Below are 23,384 nucleotides of genomic sequence, written 5' to 3'. Positions count from 1 at the left end.
TGAACTTCTCTATTTAGGTTTTTTTTTTAACAACAGAAGTACTTATTCTGCAAGAAACATTAATTATGGTCGACATCTGAGTAATTCTAACTAACCAGATCCCAGTTTAGATGATAATAAAACAGACTATTTTCCTTTAAGGCCTTTAAAAAAACCATGAAGAAGTCTGAGATGCATGTTAGAAAACCTTAAAACATCAAATTAAATGGGCTAATTCTATTATATAGTCAGTTAAATTATATTACGAGTCCATCAGAAAAGATCCCTTTGGAGCTTTTCTTCCTCAGGACCCTCTGGCAACCATCATTTCTCAAAAAAAGAAAAAAGGATTTCAAACAGAACCACAGACCCAGCAGAGAGAAACCATTTGAGGCTGTTATGTTTGCCATGCATGCAGCTTCTTGGTCCTTCTGTAAATTTGCTGTGAGCACATGTTTAATCAAGGCAGCAGCTTTCACATATTGACATGCTGTGTTTGACTCTTCTACATTTTGTGTGCATCAGTTTCTCATTCCACAGCCACACCACCCTTGTTTTTACACTTGAACAGTTGAACCCTTCGCTGCTGTTTAGCAGTTGGGCTGACTAATGTGACAATTCAGACCTCCTCCCTTTTCTTAGTGCTTGTGCTCTTTACTGATGTCTACTCCCTGAAAGACATATTTACTGTTCTAGGTTTGAAAAAGCGGGAGGCCCAGACTGGAATGAAAACACTGAGGGTAATGTTATCCATCGATACAGACAGCAAGCCTACAGCGACAACCAAACCCAGAGCTGCCAGTGTAACCATTCCTCTTCTGGAGTTAATGTTTGGGCCAAAAATATTGAATATAACAAGTTCTGGTACTTTTTTAAAGGGGACATAACATGCTTTGGGTGGTTTCTGTTATTTATACACTGTTATATATTATGTTGAATACTTGAGGTTAGCATATATAGAAATGCTCCTTGCCTTCAATGTGCCCTTAAAGCTTTGTTTACAACATTATTTTCTATCAAGCCAAGGAGCTGACGTCAGGTTGTCATATGCATAAACAGACGTCTATTGCTGCTAAGGTTTTTGCATGGTCAAGCCTCATATTTCAAAAATGTGTGAATGTATTTGAGAAGTTGACATTTTGAGTAGTACTATAATGTGCCTCCAGAGCCAGAGGGAGTCTCTCGGAGGGCACTTTTCAAGAACTTGCTAATAAGAACAGATTGGGCTCTTCGGCGGGGGGCGGGGTGGGGGGCCTTAAAGGGACAGCCTGATTCAAACAGAGGCTGAACTGAGGGGCTGAATAAAGGGTCAGTGTGAGTTAAATAAAGAAGCTTAACTGTAAATCATTTGTTTAAGGCTAATTTAGCTTCAGGTAGATATTTTATTGTTCGGTGTAAAATTCATTTCAGCAACTTACCTCACAGGCGCTTATCTGAAACCTTCACAAAACAACCCTAAAGAGATTATTTTATCTCATTTAGTCATTTTCTGTCTCCTCTTTATCATGCTGTGTGTTATTCAGGCCTTCTCTACTTGTCTTCAACCTTTCAGCAGAATGCTAAATAGAGAATTTTCTCTCTGGGGACCCGGGAGCCTGCTGACATGTCACTCTATCTGACATTCCTTACGCTCCCCAGGGTCATCAGGATGAAGTTTTATCTCGTCAGAGTAGAGGAAAGATGTTGGAATATCTGTCCATCTGTCCATCCAAGTGAAGTCCCCCTGGTTCCCATCAATCTGCTCAACGCCTAAGGGAGTGTCAGCACTGACCAGCCCACGCAGCATCTTGCAGGGATCGCTTGTGGAGCAAAAAACTTGTGCAAGAAAGTAGGGAAGTCTAACCTTTACAGCAGCTGAAATCATTCTAGCTGTTGTGTACTACTAACTGACAGCGGCAATATGGTTGAAAGGATATATGTGTCTCCATATCAAGATGGAAAGCTTTTGGAGTGAGCTCCTGCTAAATGCAGTGCTTTCACAGTGTGCACCGTGTGCCAGAAATGTGGGTGATAGATGTATCAAGAGATTGGATTTTAACTTACACAAACATTTCTCAGAGACAGAAATCATCTCAGTGCTTGATTTAAACCCTGATGAGTGGAGGAAAAGGAGCACATATCATAGTGTGCAAGTTAGCTAATTGGCAAAATTGAACGACAAAGAAGGATTTCAGGTCAAAAAGGATCATTTTTTGGCTTTTTTGGAACACACTCCAAAGTCTGATTATGAATAGTGAATATGTCATTAGCTGCTGACAAGGCCTGCACCATTTAAAAGGCAGCTGAGTAATGGTAACGTCTTTAGCAAGTCTCAAACCTTTGAGGCCCTTCAATTCATTGTGCACATGGTCGATTGTTTAATGGGGCGTTCAGGTGATTGTACAGGTGGGAAATATCCTGTGACTCTTTCATATTTACCAGGTATTACTGTTTCAGTTAGCTGCAATCACTGGTACATACATGCCATGAAATAGACCAATGGAAAAACCACTGCAGGATGGAAAGAGAGAGTGTGACTGAAGTAAGTTTTATTTGGCATTATGTGCTGGTGAGAAATGTAACCACTCATACTCCGACTCTATTTAATACATGTTTAAGTGTATTTTCCTTTAAACTATTTGACTTGATCAGTTCAAATAAAATGCCTGTATGCACAAGTAGTGGGAAGGAGGCTCAGGAATCGCCATTAAAGGGTTGCATCCATTGCAGGATCCAATTACTGAATTGGATAACAGCTTTTGTCTCCACTGAATGACTTTTAACTTAAACTAAAACAATAAAACTAGTGATTCATTTGTTCTTAACCGTAACATAATATCTCTGCTTTCACACACGTTTTCAATTTTAATGTCATCCTCATCTTCCCTGTTTTCTTGCTTACAATTCAAGAACTCCACCAGTGATGCTACCTTCTAGTGGGAAATGCAGATATCAAACTTAACATGTAAGATGACAAAGTTAATAGTGTCAACTTTTAGGCAACCTGTTCCTGGATATTGACTAAAACAGAAATGTGAAAGCAGCATCATTTCCAGGTCTGCTGTTGGACTCACCTCTCAGTATGTAAGGTGATTTTGGAGGGTTCAACATTTGGGTTCTCCCATTCCATCTGTGGGCAGTGCATGAAGTAACACAGGGTGTAGAGGGCCTCGGGCTCCCAGTGTACTGTGGTGTTGGTCTTCTGGTGGACTGGAGTCCCATTGCTGGGGTTCTTGATGTGCAGTGGCTGCAGGTGATGCATGGCCCGGGACACCAAATCACCTGGAGGATTGATTTATATATGAGGAAAGAACATGGAATAAATTAACATTATATGATGAATAAAAGTGACACACATGGAGATCCATTGAAAAGATGAAATAATAACATTGTGTACTACACTGAATAGGAGGATCGAGCCATTACAACTGAGTCCTACGCATTACTGTCAGCGTACAAATCCATTTCCTTCATGAGTACATGACACATGAGTATTCACATCACCTCTGTGATGAAGTATAAAACGCACTCCCTCATTCACACACCCTCTGAGTCACCGTACATTTAGTCATACACATATGCCCACACAATCCTTGCTAAGTGGGAAATTGCTGCCTTGAAACAAAATCTTATGCGCATTGTGCCTCTCTCAGTAAATCACTTAGAGCTCTTATTCCATTCTCACTTTATCTTTAGATCTTGTTAGCTCTTCTTCCTTTTTTCTTCTCTGGAAAGCACTTTTAAATCTTGTCAACTTCCTTCCATTGGAAATGATTGTAGACTTGGGTCCTTTTTTGCTGGTCCAGTGCACCTAAACTGGCATTTCTCCTTATCATTATTATTATTATTATTATTATTATTATTATTATTATGGCAAATTAAAAAGTAGCTTACATCAACAATCTGTGTCAATGGTACCAAATCCAACTTGTAAACAAAACAACAACTGACAGGCCGTGCACAATTTATGCTGCACTCACATGGATGCAGGCAGATGGACATCTCCTTCTGGACGGCACAGCAAAAACAAACAAACAGTCCGAGGGAATGGCATGATAATACGTTGCCATGGTGATGTTGTATTGCTTACAAAGAGTGGAACAAGATATATTAAATAAAATGATTTTGTATCTATAGTTTTATGTAATTACTCAGCTATAAAATGCAGCTATATTCCCTCCAAACTACTGGGTCCATTATTCATTCCTAACATGGATAGTGAAAGGAGAACTGCACTTTGTGTATCTCATAAAATCAATAGCTTCTCATTTATCAGATCGCCCATTTTTCTCTGTGTGGGAGGGAACTACGTAACATGGAGAGCCATCGGTTAAGATTGAGGTGTCGGGGTTCAGCAGGTTGTAGTTAAGGTTAAGGTAAGGGAAAATTAATGCAATGTCAACTTAAGAGGCAAAAAGCATTATTTGAATTTACTGTCAGCTTTAAAACTAGTTCTTCAGTAAAGCCCAATCTCAGTTTATTCCTGAATCAGAAAATCAATTATATTTTTCTTTCGATATTTGAAGGTTCACATAAAAATCCTTATAAATGAAAGGCCAAAAACCACAGAGATTAAATAAAGCTTCAAAATACATCAAGCTGTGACTGTATGCAGTATGTGAGCAAGGAATACAAAAACATGTTTACAGTTCAAATAGTTTGAAACTATGAATTACAAATTCTGAAATCCAATACTTTTTTACGACAGAAGCAGATATGCAGCACTGACATTTAGAAAGTCATAATTCTCTGATTTAAGATTTTGGCAGCTTCCCAGGCGTTAATCGATGAGGTCATTAGAGATGCATTTAAGAATAACGATGTTGCTCTGAGAGGGAAAATACTGCAGTGTGAGTCTGCAGGGTCGATTCCTCAGAAAAATTAATACCCTCATTGATCTAATTATTTGCATGGTTTATTGGGACACTGGGAGTTAAAGATTTATAGGAGAACACGGACTCGTATTCTCTTACACATAGCGAATACGGAGAGAAACAATACACATGTGAAAGTCTGAAGCTCTGAGCTGCCGTGCACCAGTAAACACATCCCAGCAGCAACATGCTCTTCTTTGATCTTGCTTGATTGTTTGTTCCAAAAATGTCCAATCTGAGGAAAAGTTGGCCTGTCTTGAAACCTCATTCCTTAGACAGAATGACACGGTGACTGTGCGCCCAGGGTTCTCCATCTGTCAGACTAAAGGCCCCTGACAGAGTTCACAGGCAGTCAGACGTAAACAGAGCACGCTGCTCACAGCACAGTTTGCACCCCGGCTCCAGGGAACCCCATCGACAGTTGTCAAGGAAGAATTAAACACATCAATAAATAAACACATGGTCCGTGTCTGTGATTGCAGTAAAGATGTGTGGCGGCCCGGGTCAGCGCTCCTATCTCCAGGTATGACAAATTAGACTAACATAATTAGGTATGGTCACTAAGTGCAGATCCAAGATTACACCTATTCATACCGTGAAGTTTGTCAGCCACAACCCGTGTAATTATTATAATATGGTTATTTTGTGAATGACATCGATGTTATGCTGCTAACAGTTGTGCTAAATCAGGGTATCTGCACATTTAATGACTTTTAAGACCTTATTAAAACCTCTTTAAAGAAAAATCAATACTATTGCTGAGACCTAATAATGCAAAAGCAGGATTTTACTGTTATAATGGGTTGAAATGGAGCTCATTTATATAGTACTGCAACTAATGTTTAAGAATCATTACATACTGATTATTTTTTACTTTCATTAATAAGTTGATTTGTTCATTATGATAAATAATCAGATGGCAATAATGATAAATAAGTTAAACTGAACATATATAATCATACTCAAATCTAATTTAATGCCTTAACTTGAATCCTATGAAAATACAAACCCCACAATAAAAAACCCTCTCAATACTTTTTAACTTTGCTTCTTTTAAATTGCTTCACTCTGTTTGTGATACAGATGGTAGTGTGTGAGGTTTTCCTAAATGCTTTTCTCCATTTTATGTCAGTGAATATCTTTAGGCTTTTTGAATTGTTGATCAGTTAGGCTCTGGCAACATGTCATGTACTTTTTTTCCCCCCTACTCTACTGTATACCATTGTCAGATAGAAAAAGTGAAGAGGCAATACATAAAGTTGGGGAACTCACAAGAGACTTTTCATTATGTAACGTCTTCTTGTTAGATCTTTCCTCTCTATGCTGAAGAATCACGTCTTTCAAACCCCGCACTTCGAGTTTGTAAAGCCTTCTCAAGCACAAGCTGAGATGCTGATAACATCACTACAATGTTATGGTTATAGTTATAGTCAAGTCATTGAGTACAATTTGACAAAGCTCACCCACAGCCACAGAGAATAGTGCAAAAACAGTTTCTGCAGGTTGTCATGACTGGGAAGCTGATTTGTTAAATTTGTGGAGTTTACCCCTTTAATGGGGCTCATAAAAATAAACAAATGTATTGGTTGCAGCCCTAACAACAGGTATAAATATGATTTGGGAATTGGCTCCCTGAATGTGCTACACTCTGCAGCTTGCTCACTTTGTTTACTGGGCATTTTTGGTGCTCTGTAGGATTTATTTTGCAACTTGGAATAAACAAAGCAGAGTTAAAAAACCTTTTCACTCCAGGTACTCAGGAACTCCCCATGCTACTCAGTGTGTGCTTCCACAATATGCTGGTGGCTTGAATAGTTAGAGGAATTGTGAGACATCAATAAAGATTAAGGAGATAAAACAAAGAGGACAGAGATACGCATTTGCATTATGAACGCTCCCACCCCTGCTCAGTGGGAAACAATCTAAGCAACGGCATAAAAACAGATAACAAAAAAACCACTAACTCCAAGCTCTGACAATGCTCCCCTGGGGTTTGCAGACCTTGCTGAGGAAAAAAAACAGAGCATAACCACACCACATCCATAAATAATAGACCACATTTCATTTTTTAACAAGACAAACTGGTACGTTAGCCACAAACATCAGAAGAAGCCACCAAGCAGACGGTTAAACCGCGGTTGTCCCTCTGAGCTACAACCAGTGTCGGGACAAATAGTCAAAGCTTTCTTTTCCTTCATTAATTGTTCTTGTGACTTTGGTTTTAGTCAGCAAGACAACATTTGCTCCCATCTCCTTTGCTGTAATTATCTAAGCAACACTCCTATGGGGTTCATGCTTCATCTAATTTGAATTAATCATAGGGGACAGCTTAGAGTCCTCCTTTCTCCCAGCCAAGTCCTTCCTTTCTTGGAAGGACTCATTACATAGCCAAACTTTGTTCCCTATTCCTACAGAAGAAAAAAAATGGTGAAACAGCATACAGCAAAGATGCATTACTAAAATGAAATGTCACCGCTTTAGATTCTGTCATTCAGCAGATACAAAACTCTGTAATTATGTTGTCTCCATTACAAGCAGATGCATGAGAAATAATCTAAATTTAGAGTTAAATGTTTTCATGGAGCTGATCATTTCATCACATTAAAGTTTCACTTGAAACTCCATAAAAACAACATAGAGGAGACATAACATGCTCACTGTGATTTAATATCATTTTTATGATCATGGTCAAAGTTCCAAAGCTAGAAACGCAGCTAGAAATGCTCCCGTCAAGTCATAAGTCAGAGCTTTAGCCTGTTCTGAATGCTCCATTTGCAAAGATACATATAATTCCTCCTTGTGTGGACGTCAGATTGTTCACAAGCCCACAAATGTCTGTCTGTTGCCATAGCCTTTGTTGCCAAGGTTGTTCATGTGGTCCCCTTGCATATTTCGGATTAAATTACATACGGAGTAAATTCATGTACGGACGTGTTTGAGAAGTTGAATCTTGAAAAAAATAAGAAAAAGCAGTGAAATCCTTCTAGTACTGTTCATGAAGCCTCCAGAGCTAGGAGCTGGACAATCAGAATGGATTACGCTCATCTCAAGGCGGGCCTTAAAGAGACAGTAGCTAAAACTACCTATTTCAGACAGAGACTGAACTGTGGGGCTGCATTAAGGACCAGTATAAGATAAATAAGGACTTTTTGGAACTGTAAATCATGCAAAGATATACCAGCACACCCCCAGAATATAAACATAGACTTGGAAATGTACATGATACGACCCCTTTAAACAAGACTGAGTTTACAACCATGCCAGCGGCTCTATGAGGCTACACTTCGACACAGTGGTGCTTTGAGCTAAATGCTAACATCAACATGCTAACATGCTTACAATGACATTGCTTTAGTAGGTTTAATGTTCACCATCTTTCTGTCTTTTTCAGTTTGAGGTCAATGAGATTCATCCCCTGGTCATTGTTAATGTCTTTACACATTTTCCTGGTTCTTCATCCAGTAAAAGACTTAATTATTAAACATTGCAGGCGTTTTAGCGAGGCTTCATCATTAAAAACTAAAGACGACCTCCTGGCATCGAAGAACATTGATGTATAGCTGTTTGAACTGCACTTTCTAGATGTTAACGCCTCAACAAATTAAACTTTTTCATGTTAATGGCTGCTTTCTTTATTTCATGTCAGTATATGGAGCCTAATTAAGGCTTCACTGTTGTGGACAATGCTTTTAAACTACACTTTACTTCACACTGTTTAGTTTTTGATGTATACATTTGCTCCCTTCAACAGGTACAGGAAAGGACGGTTACAATATGTTCTCATAACTGAAGCCACAGGGAGTCTGGTTTGAGTTATTGTACTTGAAACAGTGTTTCTATGACAGTAAGCAATGTATTTGTGATAAGTTCTTCATGCAATATCTGAACTTTAAAAAAAGCTAATTATGAGTCCAGTAATATCCTGTGTAAAGTAATTAACTAATAACATTTTCTTCCTTCAGTTGCTGCAGAATTAGGACTTATTTCCTGTAGCTGCTCAGCATTTCGGGAAGGAGAAACTGGAGGCTTCAAGTTTCCACATCACACGTAATGAGAGCTGGCTCAAAACTAGTTGTTATGTGAGAAATCATTCTCGTAGTTAGACACTTTAAACTCAGATTTAAGGAGAGTTCAGAGAAACTTTCCCCCCCTTTTTAGCAGATGAATGTGAAAACAAACTCTGCACATACATTATTCTGCACCAGTGAAGCTCAAACATCCAACCGAAGGAACAGGAATCAAAGTGCATTTCTGAGTGGAGGGGAGACTTTATGTTTAAAAGTGATGCTACCTCACTTTAAGCCAGGAGAAAGATGCAAATCAATGTTAAATCTAACACATCTAAAATACATTTCGTCCTGCACACACAATCGAGACAAGGCGGTTTCATGAATTTAAACCCCATTCCCCGTTTACCCAAGATAATGACTTGGTTATCTGGAGGCCTGCTGGCGTAGTTGTAATGAAAAAGAAAATTTGGACACATTACAACTAATGAACAAACACTTGACCAGATGTGATTTAAGTGTTATTTTGAGGACCTCGCTCTTAACTGAAAATACGGTCAACGAGCCGGCCTGTAATTCAAACCGACAAAGTGAGGTAAGCCAACTTCTTATCAAATGTGACTAGAAATTATCACGACGAGACAACTGTTGTGTTCCCTAATGGAGCACTGAGATGGAAGATTCCTCCGCCGTCCTCTGACACACTCTCATGGCCTATGGCTCCCCGAGGGCTGAACTGAGGACATTTAATCATCACTTGGTAATACGACCGACTCAGAGCTCTGCCATGGGGCACATTAGTAATTCCATGGCAACTATTAATCACAGTCAATTAAGGGACATGTCATCGTCAACACAGAACTAGCAGATACCTTTACCAGTGCTGCTTAAATGGAAATTAATTACAAAGTAGACTCATTCAGTATGGACCATGTGAAGGAAGGTCAATGACGACCATCTGTGTTTAAATAGACAGGGGATTCATTGACAGATACAGTACAGTAGCTGCTTTTAACTCTCTCTATTAATGCTCTCAGCTTGGTGGTTTCATAATCAAAAGTCACACTTTTATCGTAACCTGGCTAGGGCGCAATCAGCGGCTGAGTGGCCATCTGGAGTACTGGGAGTTTACCCACTGGGCCATTCGACCTGTGAGCCAAATAGGAATAGGAAAAAAAGGTTAAAAATATATCCGCAATTGTTTTTTTCTGTTCCTTTCTGCAAGAGGCTCCATAGAGAGGAAAAGAGGAAGGGTTGGACACGAGAGAGAGCACCACTGATCCACCTTCTATCATATGCTAGTCATGTAACACACTGTTTGTGCTCTGAATAAATCACAGCGACATGGAAAAGCAGCATGGCACAAACTGAAAAGGTGAGGCCCAGAACAAAAAAAACAAAAAAAAAAACCTAAGAGTGAACAAAAATAGTGCTACAAATGCTAGAAAATGATTCATTCATTTTGAAGCACTAGCAAATGTACCAGCTATTGTGCTGCCTTGACCCACTGCTGGAAATATTACACAGTATGTTTACGTGCAGGAAGTGACAAAAACAGCACAATATGACAAAAACAGCAAGGACGAAACGTATCAAATGAAAGATGGCATATTCAGGAGTTGAAAATATCAAATGTTTAGTTGCCTAACGTAGCTGCTATGCAGAGATAGTAAAAAGATGTGATACTGGAACGATGAAACATTGTCATTGTACGTAATCTGGGTTTTTGCTTGGTGACAGATTTGAAAAGGAGAATGAATATTGGACTTGAGTTTCTCAGGCAACCAGAAACCCGACTCCAAATATATAATAATGTTGCTCTGTGTCTGCTGGATTAAAAGGTGATAATTTGTTCACATTTTCAGCTTTTTCTGCTGCTCCAACTGACTAAAAACCTCAATAAATGCAGCTCTGAAGTACGGCAATCATGTTACATTATAATACTCAACACCAAATTGCCAGCATTAAAGCTCAATTTACTAATCTTTTGTATCGTGGAGTGAAGTGATTACACATAATGTGAAAGTTAGCATCAAACTCTGCAGAGCTCTTTTAGCTCACTGTTGTGGTTTTACAGCACATTTACACTTTCAGCGGCTGGCCTAGCAACAAGCCAGTAAAGAAAGTACAACATCTAGCAACTAAAGGGCCAGATATTGTTCTCAGGATTAGTGGAGAATGATTTTAGGGTTAGGGTTTAGGGTTTAGGGTTAGGGTTAGGGTTACTAAAAATGCTGTGTTTGCTGGATTTGTTAATAAGCAACTGTTTGCAAATAAATACGTTTACTTAGCTTGTTGTGCTTCCCTCAAACGCCCCCCCCCCCTCAAAAAAAACAAAACAGGATAAACAGATATGAAGTTTAGGTGTCACACAGATGGTGTAACTTTGTTAAACTGTAGCTGATGTACAGTTTCTATCCAGCTGCTGCACCACTGTATCTCTGGAGGCAGGCGTTTTAAAGGAAACACTTGAAGGCAGCAACATGATACCATCTGTTTTACCCCAGGATCCATTGACAATTGGGTACAGAATAATTCATTTACACATTAAGTTTTGAATAACAAATGATCACCCACATGTAATAAACATAAATTTATTTTACAGACTTTATATCTAGTAAGGTAAACCGCTGTTTTCCCTGCTCATGTGTCTAATTATTGGGGAGCATCAAGACCAACCGAGGTCAAATGTCCAGGGCTGGTCGTTTACTTGTAGTTCTCCCTGGAGGAAATGTAACTAACAATGAGGAATGAGGATCCTATGATGCAAGAAGCTATGCAATCCCTGTCTAGGAAAGTGCTTTCTGTACTAAGCACTGGTGCTGCAGAAACCATGATGATTCCTGTATTATGATCAGCCCTTGTCTGCTGCAGCTGTCCACTCCTGAGCTGATCTTGAAACTGCACCAGACAGGCCCAGTGCACTGAAACAAGCTGTGATGGCTCATTTGTTTAAGTCCCTGGGATCCCTGGAACAAGTTTTTTCATTAACAGCCATCATAGAACTGGGGAAAATAATACAGGGCCCTTCTTGATAATGACTTCTCTCAGTCTAAGGAGGTTTCTGAACCGTAGCTTCATTTTGTCTCATCGTCTTATCTTAGTTTTTCCAGATATTTCCAGTCTGTGGAAATGGAGCAGGAGATTACACACAGTATCTTTCTCGTTCTATTATCGTCTTTCCTGCAACTCACAGGAGGAGACTTCTAAATGGATGACACTTCATTCTGTCTAATGGCTCTTTTAGGGACTTTAATTGCCCCTCTGAGAAGATCTGCAAAAGCACTACTGCAGACTGCTGCAATGTCTAATAAATAACTTTCTTATGTGTGGTCTTGATTATCCACTGTGTCAAATATGCTTAAGTGGTACTGCACCATTCATGTTTCAGTTGAGGGTTTATTTTTGTTTCCCATCTTTTTTTTTTAAAAGAAGCATCACAATCACAACATGGCAAGAAACTAGTAGTCCTACTGTTTACAACAACAAACCATATTAAAAGGGACCTATTATGTTTTTCCTCATTTTCAGTCATGTATATAATGTCACAATGTTGTATGTTCATGTTAAATGTCGCCAAAGTGTCAAATAATGAGGTAAATATGTGTAGAAGTAATCCTGGTGAGCAAAAATCACTCTTAATGCTCAGTTTCCAATATTTTTTCCTACTTTCATCCCAAGCCAACGTCGGCTCATAACAGATTTATTCATGGTCATCTACCCCACTGCTCTGCTTCACTAACATTATAGCTTTTTTCTATTGTTTTGGGGGTAGTCACACTGAATTATGACTTATGAGTCAAGCTGGCATGCTGTGAGTGTCTTTGTATTTCACAGCATTGCAGCAACAGCTCATACACAATAGAAAACATTATGCAAGCTAAGTCAGTAAGCACATTATGTTGAATTTCCAACTTTATAGTAGAATATATTCATTTAAAACGAGAAAAAGAAACCTGCATTTGAAGATTTTCTTTTTTGAAAAACCAATACAGGCAATGGTTGTGCAAGGTGAGCATCCAATGACCCACAAAGCCGGCATTGATAGATTTCCTGTAGTGTAATGTTTCATGTGATGTTGGTACTAAGTAGGTAGCACCTTAAAATAAAAGACATTTTGTCTACTGTTTTAGAGTCTGACTTGCTGGCCCCACCTGCTGTGTGAGATGAACAGACTGTAGAAGATGTTTCCAGCCAAAGTAAAGCCTGAGAATTGTAATTATGTGAAGAAATATATTCGTGAGCCTCAACTGAAGTGTATTGTAGGCACATTTATTATTCTAATCCCTTGAAAATGTCAAGATAATTCTCACTTGTCCTTGTTCCTAGTTTGTCTTTTGCTTAATTACACAAAAATGGGCCCCCGGTGATTGTATGTCAAAACACTCCATCAAAATGATATCCTATTTAAAAAAAACCTCGAAAACAAAACATGAACAGAAGGTCTTTTCTTCACATAATTCATGGCATACTGTGGGAAAAAATGTAGCAGGGAAGATGCCTCCATATGTGAGGAATCAGTGTCCAGATTTTCACTAAAGTAATACCTGAGCTTTCTATCACTGCACATACTGAGTGTAAGTTTTCAAACCTCAACTAATCATTTTGTTGCATCATTTAATCCTTTGTAGGTCTGCTCAACAGTTTGGTAGAGATCACTTTGTGTCATGATATCAGGTCAAAAACAAAATCTATTTAACACATTTAACTTTTAGGTCAATCTTTACCACTTGGCTGAGGTATGTAATGCACAAAAAGACCATCAGATTGTGTTCTATGGTTGCTATAGATACAGGTTGTTCTATGGTTGCTATAGATGCAGGTTGTTCTATGGTTTCTATAGATACAGGTTGTTCTATGGTTGCTATAGATACAGGTTGTTCTATGGTTGCTATAGATGCAGGTTGTTCTATGGTTTCTATAGATACAGGTTGTTCTATGGTTGCTGTAGATACAGGTTGTTCTATGGTTGCTGTAGATACAGGTTGTTCTATGGTTGCTATAGATACAGGTTGTTCTATGGTTGCTATAGATACAGGTTGTGCTATTGTATAAACAAAGAATAACACAAATACTGCTGACATAAGAAATCCTGCTGGAGACATTTTTGAAGTTGAGGTTCATTTTTTCATCTTGCACACGAACAGAATGAACCTCTAAAATGTTTTTAAAAAAAGTTTTGAACAGATGAAGTCTGAATCAGGTCTTTAAAACATAACATTTAGACTCAATGAGAAAAAATGTTTTATATTGCCTCAAAGAGGTAGGAAAAGCAAAGAAATATTTTTTTTACAAAGTACTTTCTTGGTGTGACCTACAAAGGTTTAAGTCTCACTGTTTTCTTATTGTAACACACTGAATAAAAAGAAATGGAAGTGAACTGTGTATGAAGCAGGAAACTAATATTATTATTGAAGACAAAAGTTCTGTCAAAAATACTAACAGCTATTAAACCCTTTTGTGAAGTCTTCTCTCCTTGAAGCACAAACAGCTACAAACAGCTGCTGGTATTTGACTCCAAACAGCTGCCCCATCCTTTTCTTTTTTTCCTTTTTTCTGGAAACACTGAGGTGAGAACTAAGAGCAGCCTGTTCAATTCAACGCCTTATTACCCAAAACTTCCATTAGCCTTCTGGGCCTTTCTCCACAACACTCAATTAGTAAGTCTGCATTATCTCTCAGTTTAGACTAACACCACTCTAAAGGCGGTCTGTAACCCCTTTGATAATGTTGCACTGTTACTCCGCCTTGCCGTTCTGTATAAAACCTACAAACACCGAAAGTGGGGGTATTGTTGCACCGCGGTTTAGCCAGCAGGGGTGTGTAAAAGGGTCTATGACATTGTTTTGTGTCCATGCAGTTTAGTCAAATTTAAAAGGGTTAAAAATTGAAAATATAGAAATAACTTGCACACATTCTTCTTCTTTTTTACCCAGCATAAACGTTTTTGCTTTTTATCCATTTTGAGAGAATATATTAGAGGATTATGGCAAAAATGTCTAAGTGATGTAATCATAAAAACTGCATCTGCAATACTGATCTTGCATTATAACTTTTTATATTAAATAAAAGGTAATGGAATACAATTGTTCTAAATATTACATTTAATCTGGAGAATCATGCAGATCAGGTACTATTTGTATAAGTACACTTAAATACACTGTAGGTGCTAAAATATTTAATATTTATCATTCTTTCTGGGTTACACCATTTGATACTTTCAGGAGCAAATTAACTAACCCTGATGCTACTTTTAAGACAAGTTTTTAAAGATATTTTTGAATTGCTCCTCTTACCAACCCTTATTTGTCACTGTCCCATAAATATGCACAGCTAGCAAAAGCACCTCAACACAATTCACCCTTATTATTATTTAGAAAGTAGAGTCGCAACCAGATGCTGATGCTGTTGTGTTACACGCCTCTGATTCTGTAACGCTGTCACGCTATCTAAAATCACTCACTGTGTAAGTATTATGTCGTCTCTGTATGGTTCAGGGTAAAAAAGCAAAGCCAGCAGCACAACGAGGGGTCTTGTTTATGGCGGTATCTGTTTAAAACTGGCTTCTGATGTAATGTCCATATTATTGCGGCAGGATTTGAAGCGTAAAACGGTCGTTAAACATGAATAACTTCAATGTGTCTCTCAACCACTGAAGTCACTAGTAGTTAAGGTGCTGAAGCGTACTCTCGCATGACAGGCTGATGGTTAATAATTATTAATGTTGAACATCTGCCAGTGGGAGTAGTACCTCTCCGGAGAGGTGTTGCATACTTGAATGCTTACACATGCCGATGCATCCGCCTCGTTGGAAATGCGATACATTCAATAGACTTTAATTAGAATCCAACACATAGCAACGGCACGATCGAATGTCCACATCAACAAGAGACTTAAATGAAGGTCAATGACCACATACATGAACAGGAAACAAATCTAATCCCCCGCCTAATCTCCACTAAAAGCAAGTTGGTCATTATTAAATGCAAGAGTTCTCACAGCCGAGCTTTGTGCCCTTGTGGAGTGAACCTCTTAAAATCATTAGTATCAAGAAGCTTCCTCACAGTATAAGATCGCCTGTGTGTTTGAAGTTGAATAATCAGTTCAGTCATGCTGCTGTTCAATTTTCTAACCATTTTTGGTCAGAATAATGGAGTTTGGGCTTGATGTGTCAGTCTTTCAGTGAATCTTTAGCTCTACTGTCCACTGCTGCTGGTCAGATCGCCATGAGATGCAATCTGACCAATCTGAGTTGTAGAGTAAACTGCTGAGATCTTTATCCACTGTCCATCCTCGTGTTGCTTTGTGGTTTTTGTAATTGAACATCAGCCTTTGGAAAGTTTGTCAATGGACTATAGAAGACATCAGAGCTACCATTAAAGATTTCTAAAGCGAGACTCAAGGTGAATAAAAACTCCAGGAATACAAAGTCAATACTCGTGTCCTTGAGTATTTTTTTTTCTAGCAAATGTTCTGGCGGTGAGTTCACACAGAAGGCAAGGTGAAGTTTTGGCTTGTATTCATATGAAGTCAAAGCAATATTTTTCCACATATTGTACTTACAGAGAAAAGAGGAAAGGAAGAAACTGTTAGAAAATGACAAACCAATAACTAGAGGATTTTTAATACAGCTAAGGTAAGGTAATGGTTATGTTCGGGGCAAATTCACTGCAAAAAACAATTCTTGGGTCAAATTTCTTCATGTTCTCCCTAAACATACCTTTAGAGCTCCCCATTTAGTCAATTCAGCATCAAACTACGACCAATGTTTCAACAGCATTTAAATCACTGTATATTAAATCATATCTGTGTTGAAACATTGTCATTGACATCTAAAAACCTTCTCCTTTTCAAGCTGGTTTGGCCCCAGTTCTTCCACTTCTTCCCTAACGTAGCTTTAAGGTTTGTAAAATCATTTTAATCTGCACTGTGTGACAGTATCATATATTCTGCAATAACTTGTTCCAACTCTTAGTAGTAAAAACCAAAAGACTGCATGTTTTTATGGTGTCATTTTAAAAACGATTCCCCAAATATTTGGACATATTTCATATATATTTAGTTTCTTTTGAAATAAGATTATGCTCTGTGGGTTTGAATGAGGCAAACTGTTTGTAATAAAAAAGGGAGGACTATGTCTATGTTGTGCAAATTACCAAAACCGTGCCTAATGGAAAGTTAGCATCCTCAATTTAAAGTTACTTTTGTTTTCTAATCTGTTTTACAACTTTTAATACTTCAATTTTGATGTGATAGTACAAGTAATCACTGTTTGAATTTAAATGAATATAGTTTACTGTCAAGCTAATCATAAGCAGATCTTTGTTGCTGAATTTACTAAAAACCTACAAATCACTTTTCAATTCATATTTAGCTCATTTGACCTTGACACAATCACAATGATGTAAGGTACAATCACAAGAATGCAAACTAAGAAAGATCTCCTCGTGTCTGAGTGGCCTAAAAAATGTCATCTTACGTGTTTCTTCTTGAAAACTACTCAAGTTACTCCTCAAGACGCTCTTTAATCTCGACTCTAATCTTCACAGCACTAAGCTCAGATGAGCAAGCGGGATCCTGTGGCAGGTATCGAGGGACATTAAACCATTATACAATAATGAATCCAGACTCTGTAATTACTGCAGCATGCAAAAACGGCCTACAAGGTTTTCCAGCATGTGTCTTTTGTGTACGATGAAGAGGTGTGTGTGTCTGTGTGTGTGTGTGTGTGTGTGTGTGTGTGTGTGTGTGTGTGGTGTTTGGGGGATTGTGAGGAGGGTTGTTTGTGTCAGCATGCCCTCGCTGTCCTCTAAAAGGTGCAAGGAGACAGATAAGGAAAATGGCCGCACCCTATTCTAGTGACTGACTGAATCAAGCCAGCTCCATCTTTAAAATCCAGTCAACATTTTTTTGTTTATTTATTTTTTTAAATCACGTCGTCTCTAAGATGGATAGACGTGAGGAAGTGAATGGCACTGCAGGCCGACCTCTGAAAGGACGCAGAAAATGGAGTGAAGAGGACAAAAATGACAGCAGAAACCTTTCCCAGCACATTGAGATACTGTTCTGGCTTGACATGTCCATTAGAGGGACAGTGAAAAGGACAAAAGGGTGACATTATCATGAAATTAGCTCATAAAGCCAGAAACACAACCTTGTAGATCAAACTACATTACCCTGTTTACTGCCTGCATTCATGTTTTTATGATCTTTTATCAACTTAAGGAGAAAATTAGTCTGACTGACTCATTTTTCTTCTTCTTTTTTTTTTTTTTTTAATCTATCACCTTTACAGAGAAGTGGGTCAGACTGTGAGATTAAGAAAAATGATGCATGGTGAAGGAAAAGTATTTTAACTCTAATATAATGAAAAATGAGACTAGCAATGCAATACGATGTTCTCAAGATGAAATGTAACACCTCCCTGTGAATCTTTCCCGGTCCCCGTGTGTGAAGCTATCCCATTATCCCACACTCATTATGTGAATGTTGGATAATGGAGCAGAGACAATGGGAAAATGGTCTGAGTCACAGCTTGAAAAAGAAAAAAAAACGTGATATTAATGAAATCTCGAAATGTAGGTTGTCAAAAAAAAAAGAAAAAAGAATAGGAATAGGAGGAGTATGATTTTTAATAAGGATTTATCATGAGATTAATGCCTGTTTATGGAGAGCAACTTGAAGTGTATCATCACAAGCGGAAAAGTATGCTCAAGTGCATCAAAGCTGAAAAATCATAGTTTTTCATGTATTCACTAAGCAATCACTTCCAGGAAAAGAAGAAAAATACCTCCCCTATCGCTATGCAATTTTCTGTACCCTTTCAACAACACCATTCCTGCAGCTTTTGCAGGAGGGGGGAGAGAGGGATTCCTCTATTTGTGAAACCCTCTCAGGCCTGAAGAATAAGTACTTTATTCTCTGCCTATGCACAGTAGAATACACAGTGACTCATTTTTCAGGCTGGCTATTGTCAGCTCGGAAAAATACAGAGCGAGTGATGAAACACACAGCCAATGACAAACATAAAGATATAATCAAGAAGACAATTACATATTAAGTTGTCAAATGGAAAAGATACTAATTGATAGTTTGGTCAATTAAAGACATATTTGCCAGGTTCTAATCTATTGTCTGATGATTATTATTATTATTTAGATATTGTGCAAAAAAAAGGTTGTTCTGCTCAAAATTAGCTTGTATGTGTCTGTTTGGGTTTGAAATTTCACTTAAGCTGAATTTGAGGAGGCTTTGGATGCTTTTCACACACACTTGTATGTGTATGATAATATTTGTCTATTATGATTTGTTCCCCCTAATCTCAAATCACTACAAATGATATAATCTCATGTCTGTCCACTCTGCCTGAAGACAAACATCCAATAAAAATGTGGTCACAAGAAAAAAAAAAAAGTTTGCATGAGCTGTAACTTAATACAGTTCTGACTCAATGTTATGAAAGCGAAGAGTAAACAGTGAGTCTATTATCAATGACATAAAACTAAACACAGTAACGCCCCTGTTTTCTTGAATGCCTCGCACAAGTGAAGGCAATCTGAATACAGCATGGGAATGACGGCATTGAAGGATGGAAACTACTTCACAAAGTAAAAAATAAATAGAGTCTCAAAACCAGCTCATACTTTGCATATTTGCCATCCTCTGTGGAAGAGGCACACCCAGCCTGAGGAATGGAGGGCCTCATTGTTAGAGGCCTGCACTGTATTACATTACTCCGTTTATTTGACTAGTGGCTGCTCCCTGACCCACGGGGCAACGGCTGCGCTGACAGATAAACGGCCTTTCTCTGTCACACCTGGCCACAATATGTCTGTTCAGCGCCTATATGGAGTCTATATACGCCACGCACACAACTCAAAAGCAGAGAAAGAGAAAGAAAGTTATCATTCATGGCCGAGTGTCACGATGAGATGAGGAAAAAAGTACAAACACCCGGAGCATCCATCGCCCAAATCCGCCATCAGCAATCTGCTGTCGTCGCTCAGACAAAAGACGTGAAATATGAGTGAGTAAGATGAGCAGGGAGATAATAGTGACCTCAGGAATAAAAGAGTTATTTCTCTAACTCAAGAGAATGAAATTATGGATATAGTGATGAATGTTGCTCTTTAAAAGCCTCTTCTATTATCTGTTAATTACAGAACAAGTCGGGTGTGAAATTGCCCCCCGACAACCGGCTCTGTGTGGCCCGCGTTACTTTCAAGTGATCTTGTTTTTTTTTTCTTCAGATATTGAGTTAATAGGTTAAAATTGATTTCAGTTTAAGCAATTTGAATGTGCTGATATCAAGCTTGATTTGCACTGCTTTACGTGGGGGACACAGCGTCTGACCGTGAAACACCTGCTTGCTGTCATTGATTTGTTCCGGGTCTCTGCTGTGATATTGAACATGATGCTGGTAGTATTTTTTTTTACATAACTCTATCATTGCTTCATTATTTCTTATTGCATACATTCATGTAATTACCATAAATCAACCAGTGTACCGTGCAGATCACTGACAGCTATACTCTGTTTTATACATTGAATGCTACTGATGCTATGTTCACTTGCACTTAAAGGTCCAGTATGCAAGATTTATTAGCATCTAGCAGTTAGGATCCTCTTCCAAGTAAACATGGTGGCCTCTATGGTAGATGACCTGCTCCCTATGTAGATATAAAGGGTTCATTTTAAGGTAACAAAAACACAACTCTTCTTATTTTCAGGCGATTATACACTAATTAAAACATGCTTGAATATTAAATTACCAAGTCCAACTCGCTAGATGCCACTAAATTCTACACACTGCACCTTTAAAAGTGCATTATGAAGGAATCTATTCAGGGCTATTAACAAGAGGAACAATTACAGACAGAAAAACAGTGTTCAATTGGGCACCTCATTATTCTTTTAGGACAAACTTGAAAAATTGTCAACTTGCCCCTTTAAGCTAACTCTTGATGATAAATTAATACCTCCAAACTTTAGGCTTTCTCATTTTTCTACATGTTAAACATATACGTTGTGACATGAAACTAATGACTTTAGCTGTTGAGTAACTACTAAAGTAATGTTATTACTTCTTAATTGATTACATTTTTCAAGCAGCTTGGTTATATATCATGGGAATAAAAAGAAAAACTTCAAATTCAGTGGTGGTGAAATTCCTTTTTTGACAAGTGGAGAAACACTTTTGGAGTCCAGGTGAGAAAAACATTTATTTGGGCTATTATTTATCTGAGTTTGTGTGTGTGTTTTTTTGAAGTACAAATTGAGCACTCGGTTAAGTTGAAAAGAAATCCAAGGACAACAACAGGTGGTGGAGAGTGTACTGTACGTGTCATTGACGAGACTGATAAGTAGTATCTGCAGCTTAATGCACACCCCAAAAATGTCTTATCAAAAGAGAACAATCAGCACAGTGCATTACTGTAGCAGTTCACTGACAGTTCCCTCTTTGTTGGATTGCTGTAAAATGCTTCAGTTATTTTCAGCTGCTGCACACCTTTTACTTTCATGATGCTGTTTTTCTTTTCACTTACTTCAGTGTGGCACTCATGTCAGCTTTTTGTTGTTGCTGAGTGTCATTAAAATGTATTTTGAGTATTGTTGTGTTTTCTTTCAAACCATTTAGACCTTAAATCTTAAATTTCAACAACATCTGTCTGAGGGTTGAAAATACCACTGAGAAATATTATATAGCAAGAAGCAGAACTCATTGAGAAAAGACTGCTGTTTCTGTCACTGCTGTGGTCTAATAGAATAATCTTCCATAGGAAAACAACTCCATAATCATCCTCTACCATCACTAACAGATCCTTATCATGTTTGTTTTGTGTTATTCTATTCAATAAGGCCTCTTTTGGTTTTTTATGTGTTATTCTTGGCATGTCTGCACAGCCAAACAGAGTTAAAAAAAAAGTTAAACATGAGCATTCATACTGTACATCCAGTGAAAGGCGCCGTCACACTTAGATTCTCTCATTATTGTTGTGAAGTTGTTAAAGGATAAGTCTGGTTGGTTTTTTATTGTCACCAAATCTCATAAAAAAAGATCAAAACCAACAATGCGTTAATCCCGCTTTTGATATTTCCCAGCTCTGTCTGTGGCCCTCAGACCCATTCCCTCTATCTGAAGATGGGGTCTTAAATATATAGTTTCATATATAAAAACAACAAGTAATTATCTTCCTAAAACAGATGGACAAACATTACTAAACTGTGTGTTTGTTGGGGACTATTTTTAGCTGCGGATTGATCCATATTTGGTGCTCTAGTACAGGACGATAAAGCTGCACCGATTAGTCAATTAACCAATTAGTTGACTGGAAAAGCCTCCTGTTGTCCTCAAGTCAAGGAAGGAAGGGAGGGAGGAAGGAAGGATGGAAGGTAGGAGGGAAGAAGGAAGGAAAGGAGGAGAAGGAAGGGAAGGAAGGAAAGAACGAAGGAAGGAAAGGAAGGAAGGAAGGAAGGAAGGAAGGAAGGAAGGAAGGAAGGAAGGAAGGAAGGAAAGAGGAAAGAAAGAAGGAGGGAGCAAGGAAGGAAGGACAGAAGGAAGGAAGAAAGGGGGATGGAGGAAGGAAAGAAGGAAGGGAGGAAAGAAGGAACAGTCAAAACAGACAGGGTCAATTTGACCCGGGAGGACGACACGTGTGGGGGGCTTTGACTGTCAATTGGACAAAACAGATGAAATGGAAATTATAATTATAATTTATACATTTCATAGACAAAATGACAGATTGTCAGATAAATAGATAAAGATAATCATTGTTAATGGCAGCGCTACCTGTATATGTGTGATCTCAAAGTTCACGGTAATAAATGAACATGCCACCTGGAGCTCTATAGCACCGATGAATAAGATATAACTAGCTTTAACAGACAAAACTTATTAGAGGGTTCATTTGTTGTTGGTCTGAGTCTCTTATAATTTTAAGTAAAGTAAGAAAAATATCACTTGACTTCCCCTTTACACACATGCATAAACAAGAGAGGCTGATTAAACACCAGCTGCACTTCAGATGACAAACTGCTTTTCCAGATTTTTGCGCCTGTTTGCTAAATTAATCATCTGTAAAGCGTCTGAAACGAGGAAGGCAGATGGCGCAACATGCTAAAGGTAGCACCCTTAATGCAATCATCATACACTTGATAAGCAGATTCACACTCAAGTTATTCAGTGATTCGTCCAACGACAGATCAATCTGTTCATATAATAAAACGTGGGGGGGGCGGAGCAGAAAGCGTTACCATAGAATCTGCTTAAACCCCCCCCCCCCCCCCCCCCCCCCCCAAATGACTGCGAGCGGGTTGGCAGCCCACTGTGTTACGAGCCACATGTCAACCTCTGGCAGCATTTGACTGGGCGACCCTGGAGGTGAGGAAGCCCAGCTGAGGCAGCGTTGGTGGAGGGAGTCAAACAAACGGCACATTAAACAGGAATCAAACAGCAGCCGGTCCTCCTTTATCTACTTTCTGATCCGAGTGTACCAACAATAATGCCTTTAATGTTTTTGACTGATGTGTTCAGATTAGCGAGCAT

The 23,384-nt window shown here is 38.5% G+C and overlaps 1 protein-coding gene across 3 annotated transcripts in view; it reads right to left on the bottom strand.

Annotated features, from left to right (window-relative positions):
• LOC128385366 (ankyrin repeat and BTB/POZ domain-containing protein 3-A) overlaps positions 1-23,384 on the bottom strand; it is a 198,104-nt gene that overhangs the window by 28,656 nt on the left and 146,064 nt on the right. For all 3 annotated transcript variants that reach the window (XM_053344235.1, XM_053344233.1, XM_053344234.1), the window contains one exon: positions 3,033-3,240. In XM_053344235.1, the coding sequence (XP_053200210.1) occupies positions 3,033-3,240 (208 nt within the window). The remainder of the gene's footprint in view (positions 1-3,032; positions 3,241-23,384) is intronic.

Source organism: Scomber japonicus, chromosome 23, assembly GCF_027409825.1.
Source record: "Scomber japonicus isolate fScoJap1 chromosome 23, fScoJap1.pri, whole genome shotgun sequence".
Lineage (NCBI taxonomy): Eukaryota > Metazoa > Chordata > Actinopteri > Scombriformes > Scombridae > Scomber > Scomber japonicus.
The sequence above is the reverse complement of the archived record's forward strand: the minus strand, read 5'-3'. Positions and strand labels throughout refer to the sequence as shown.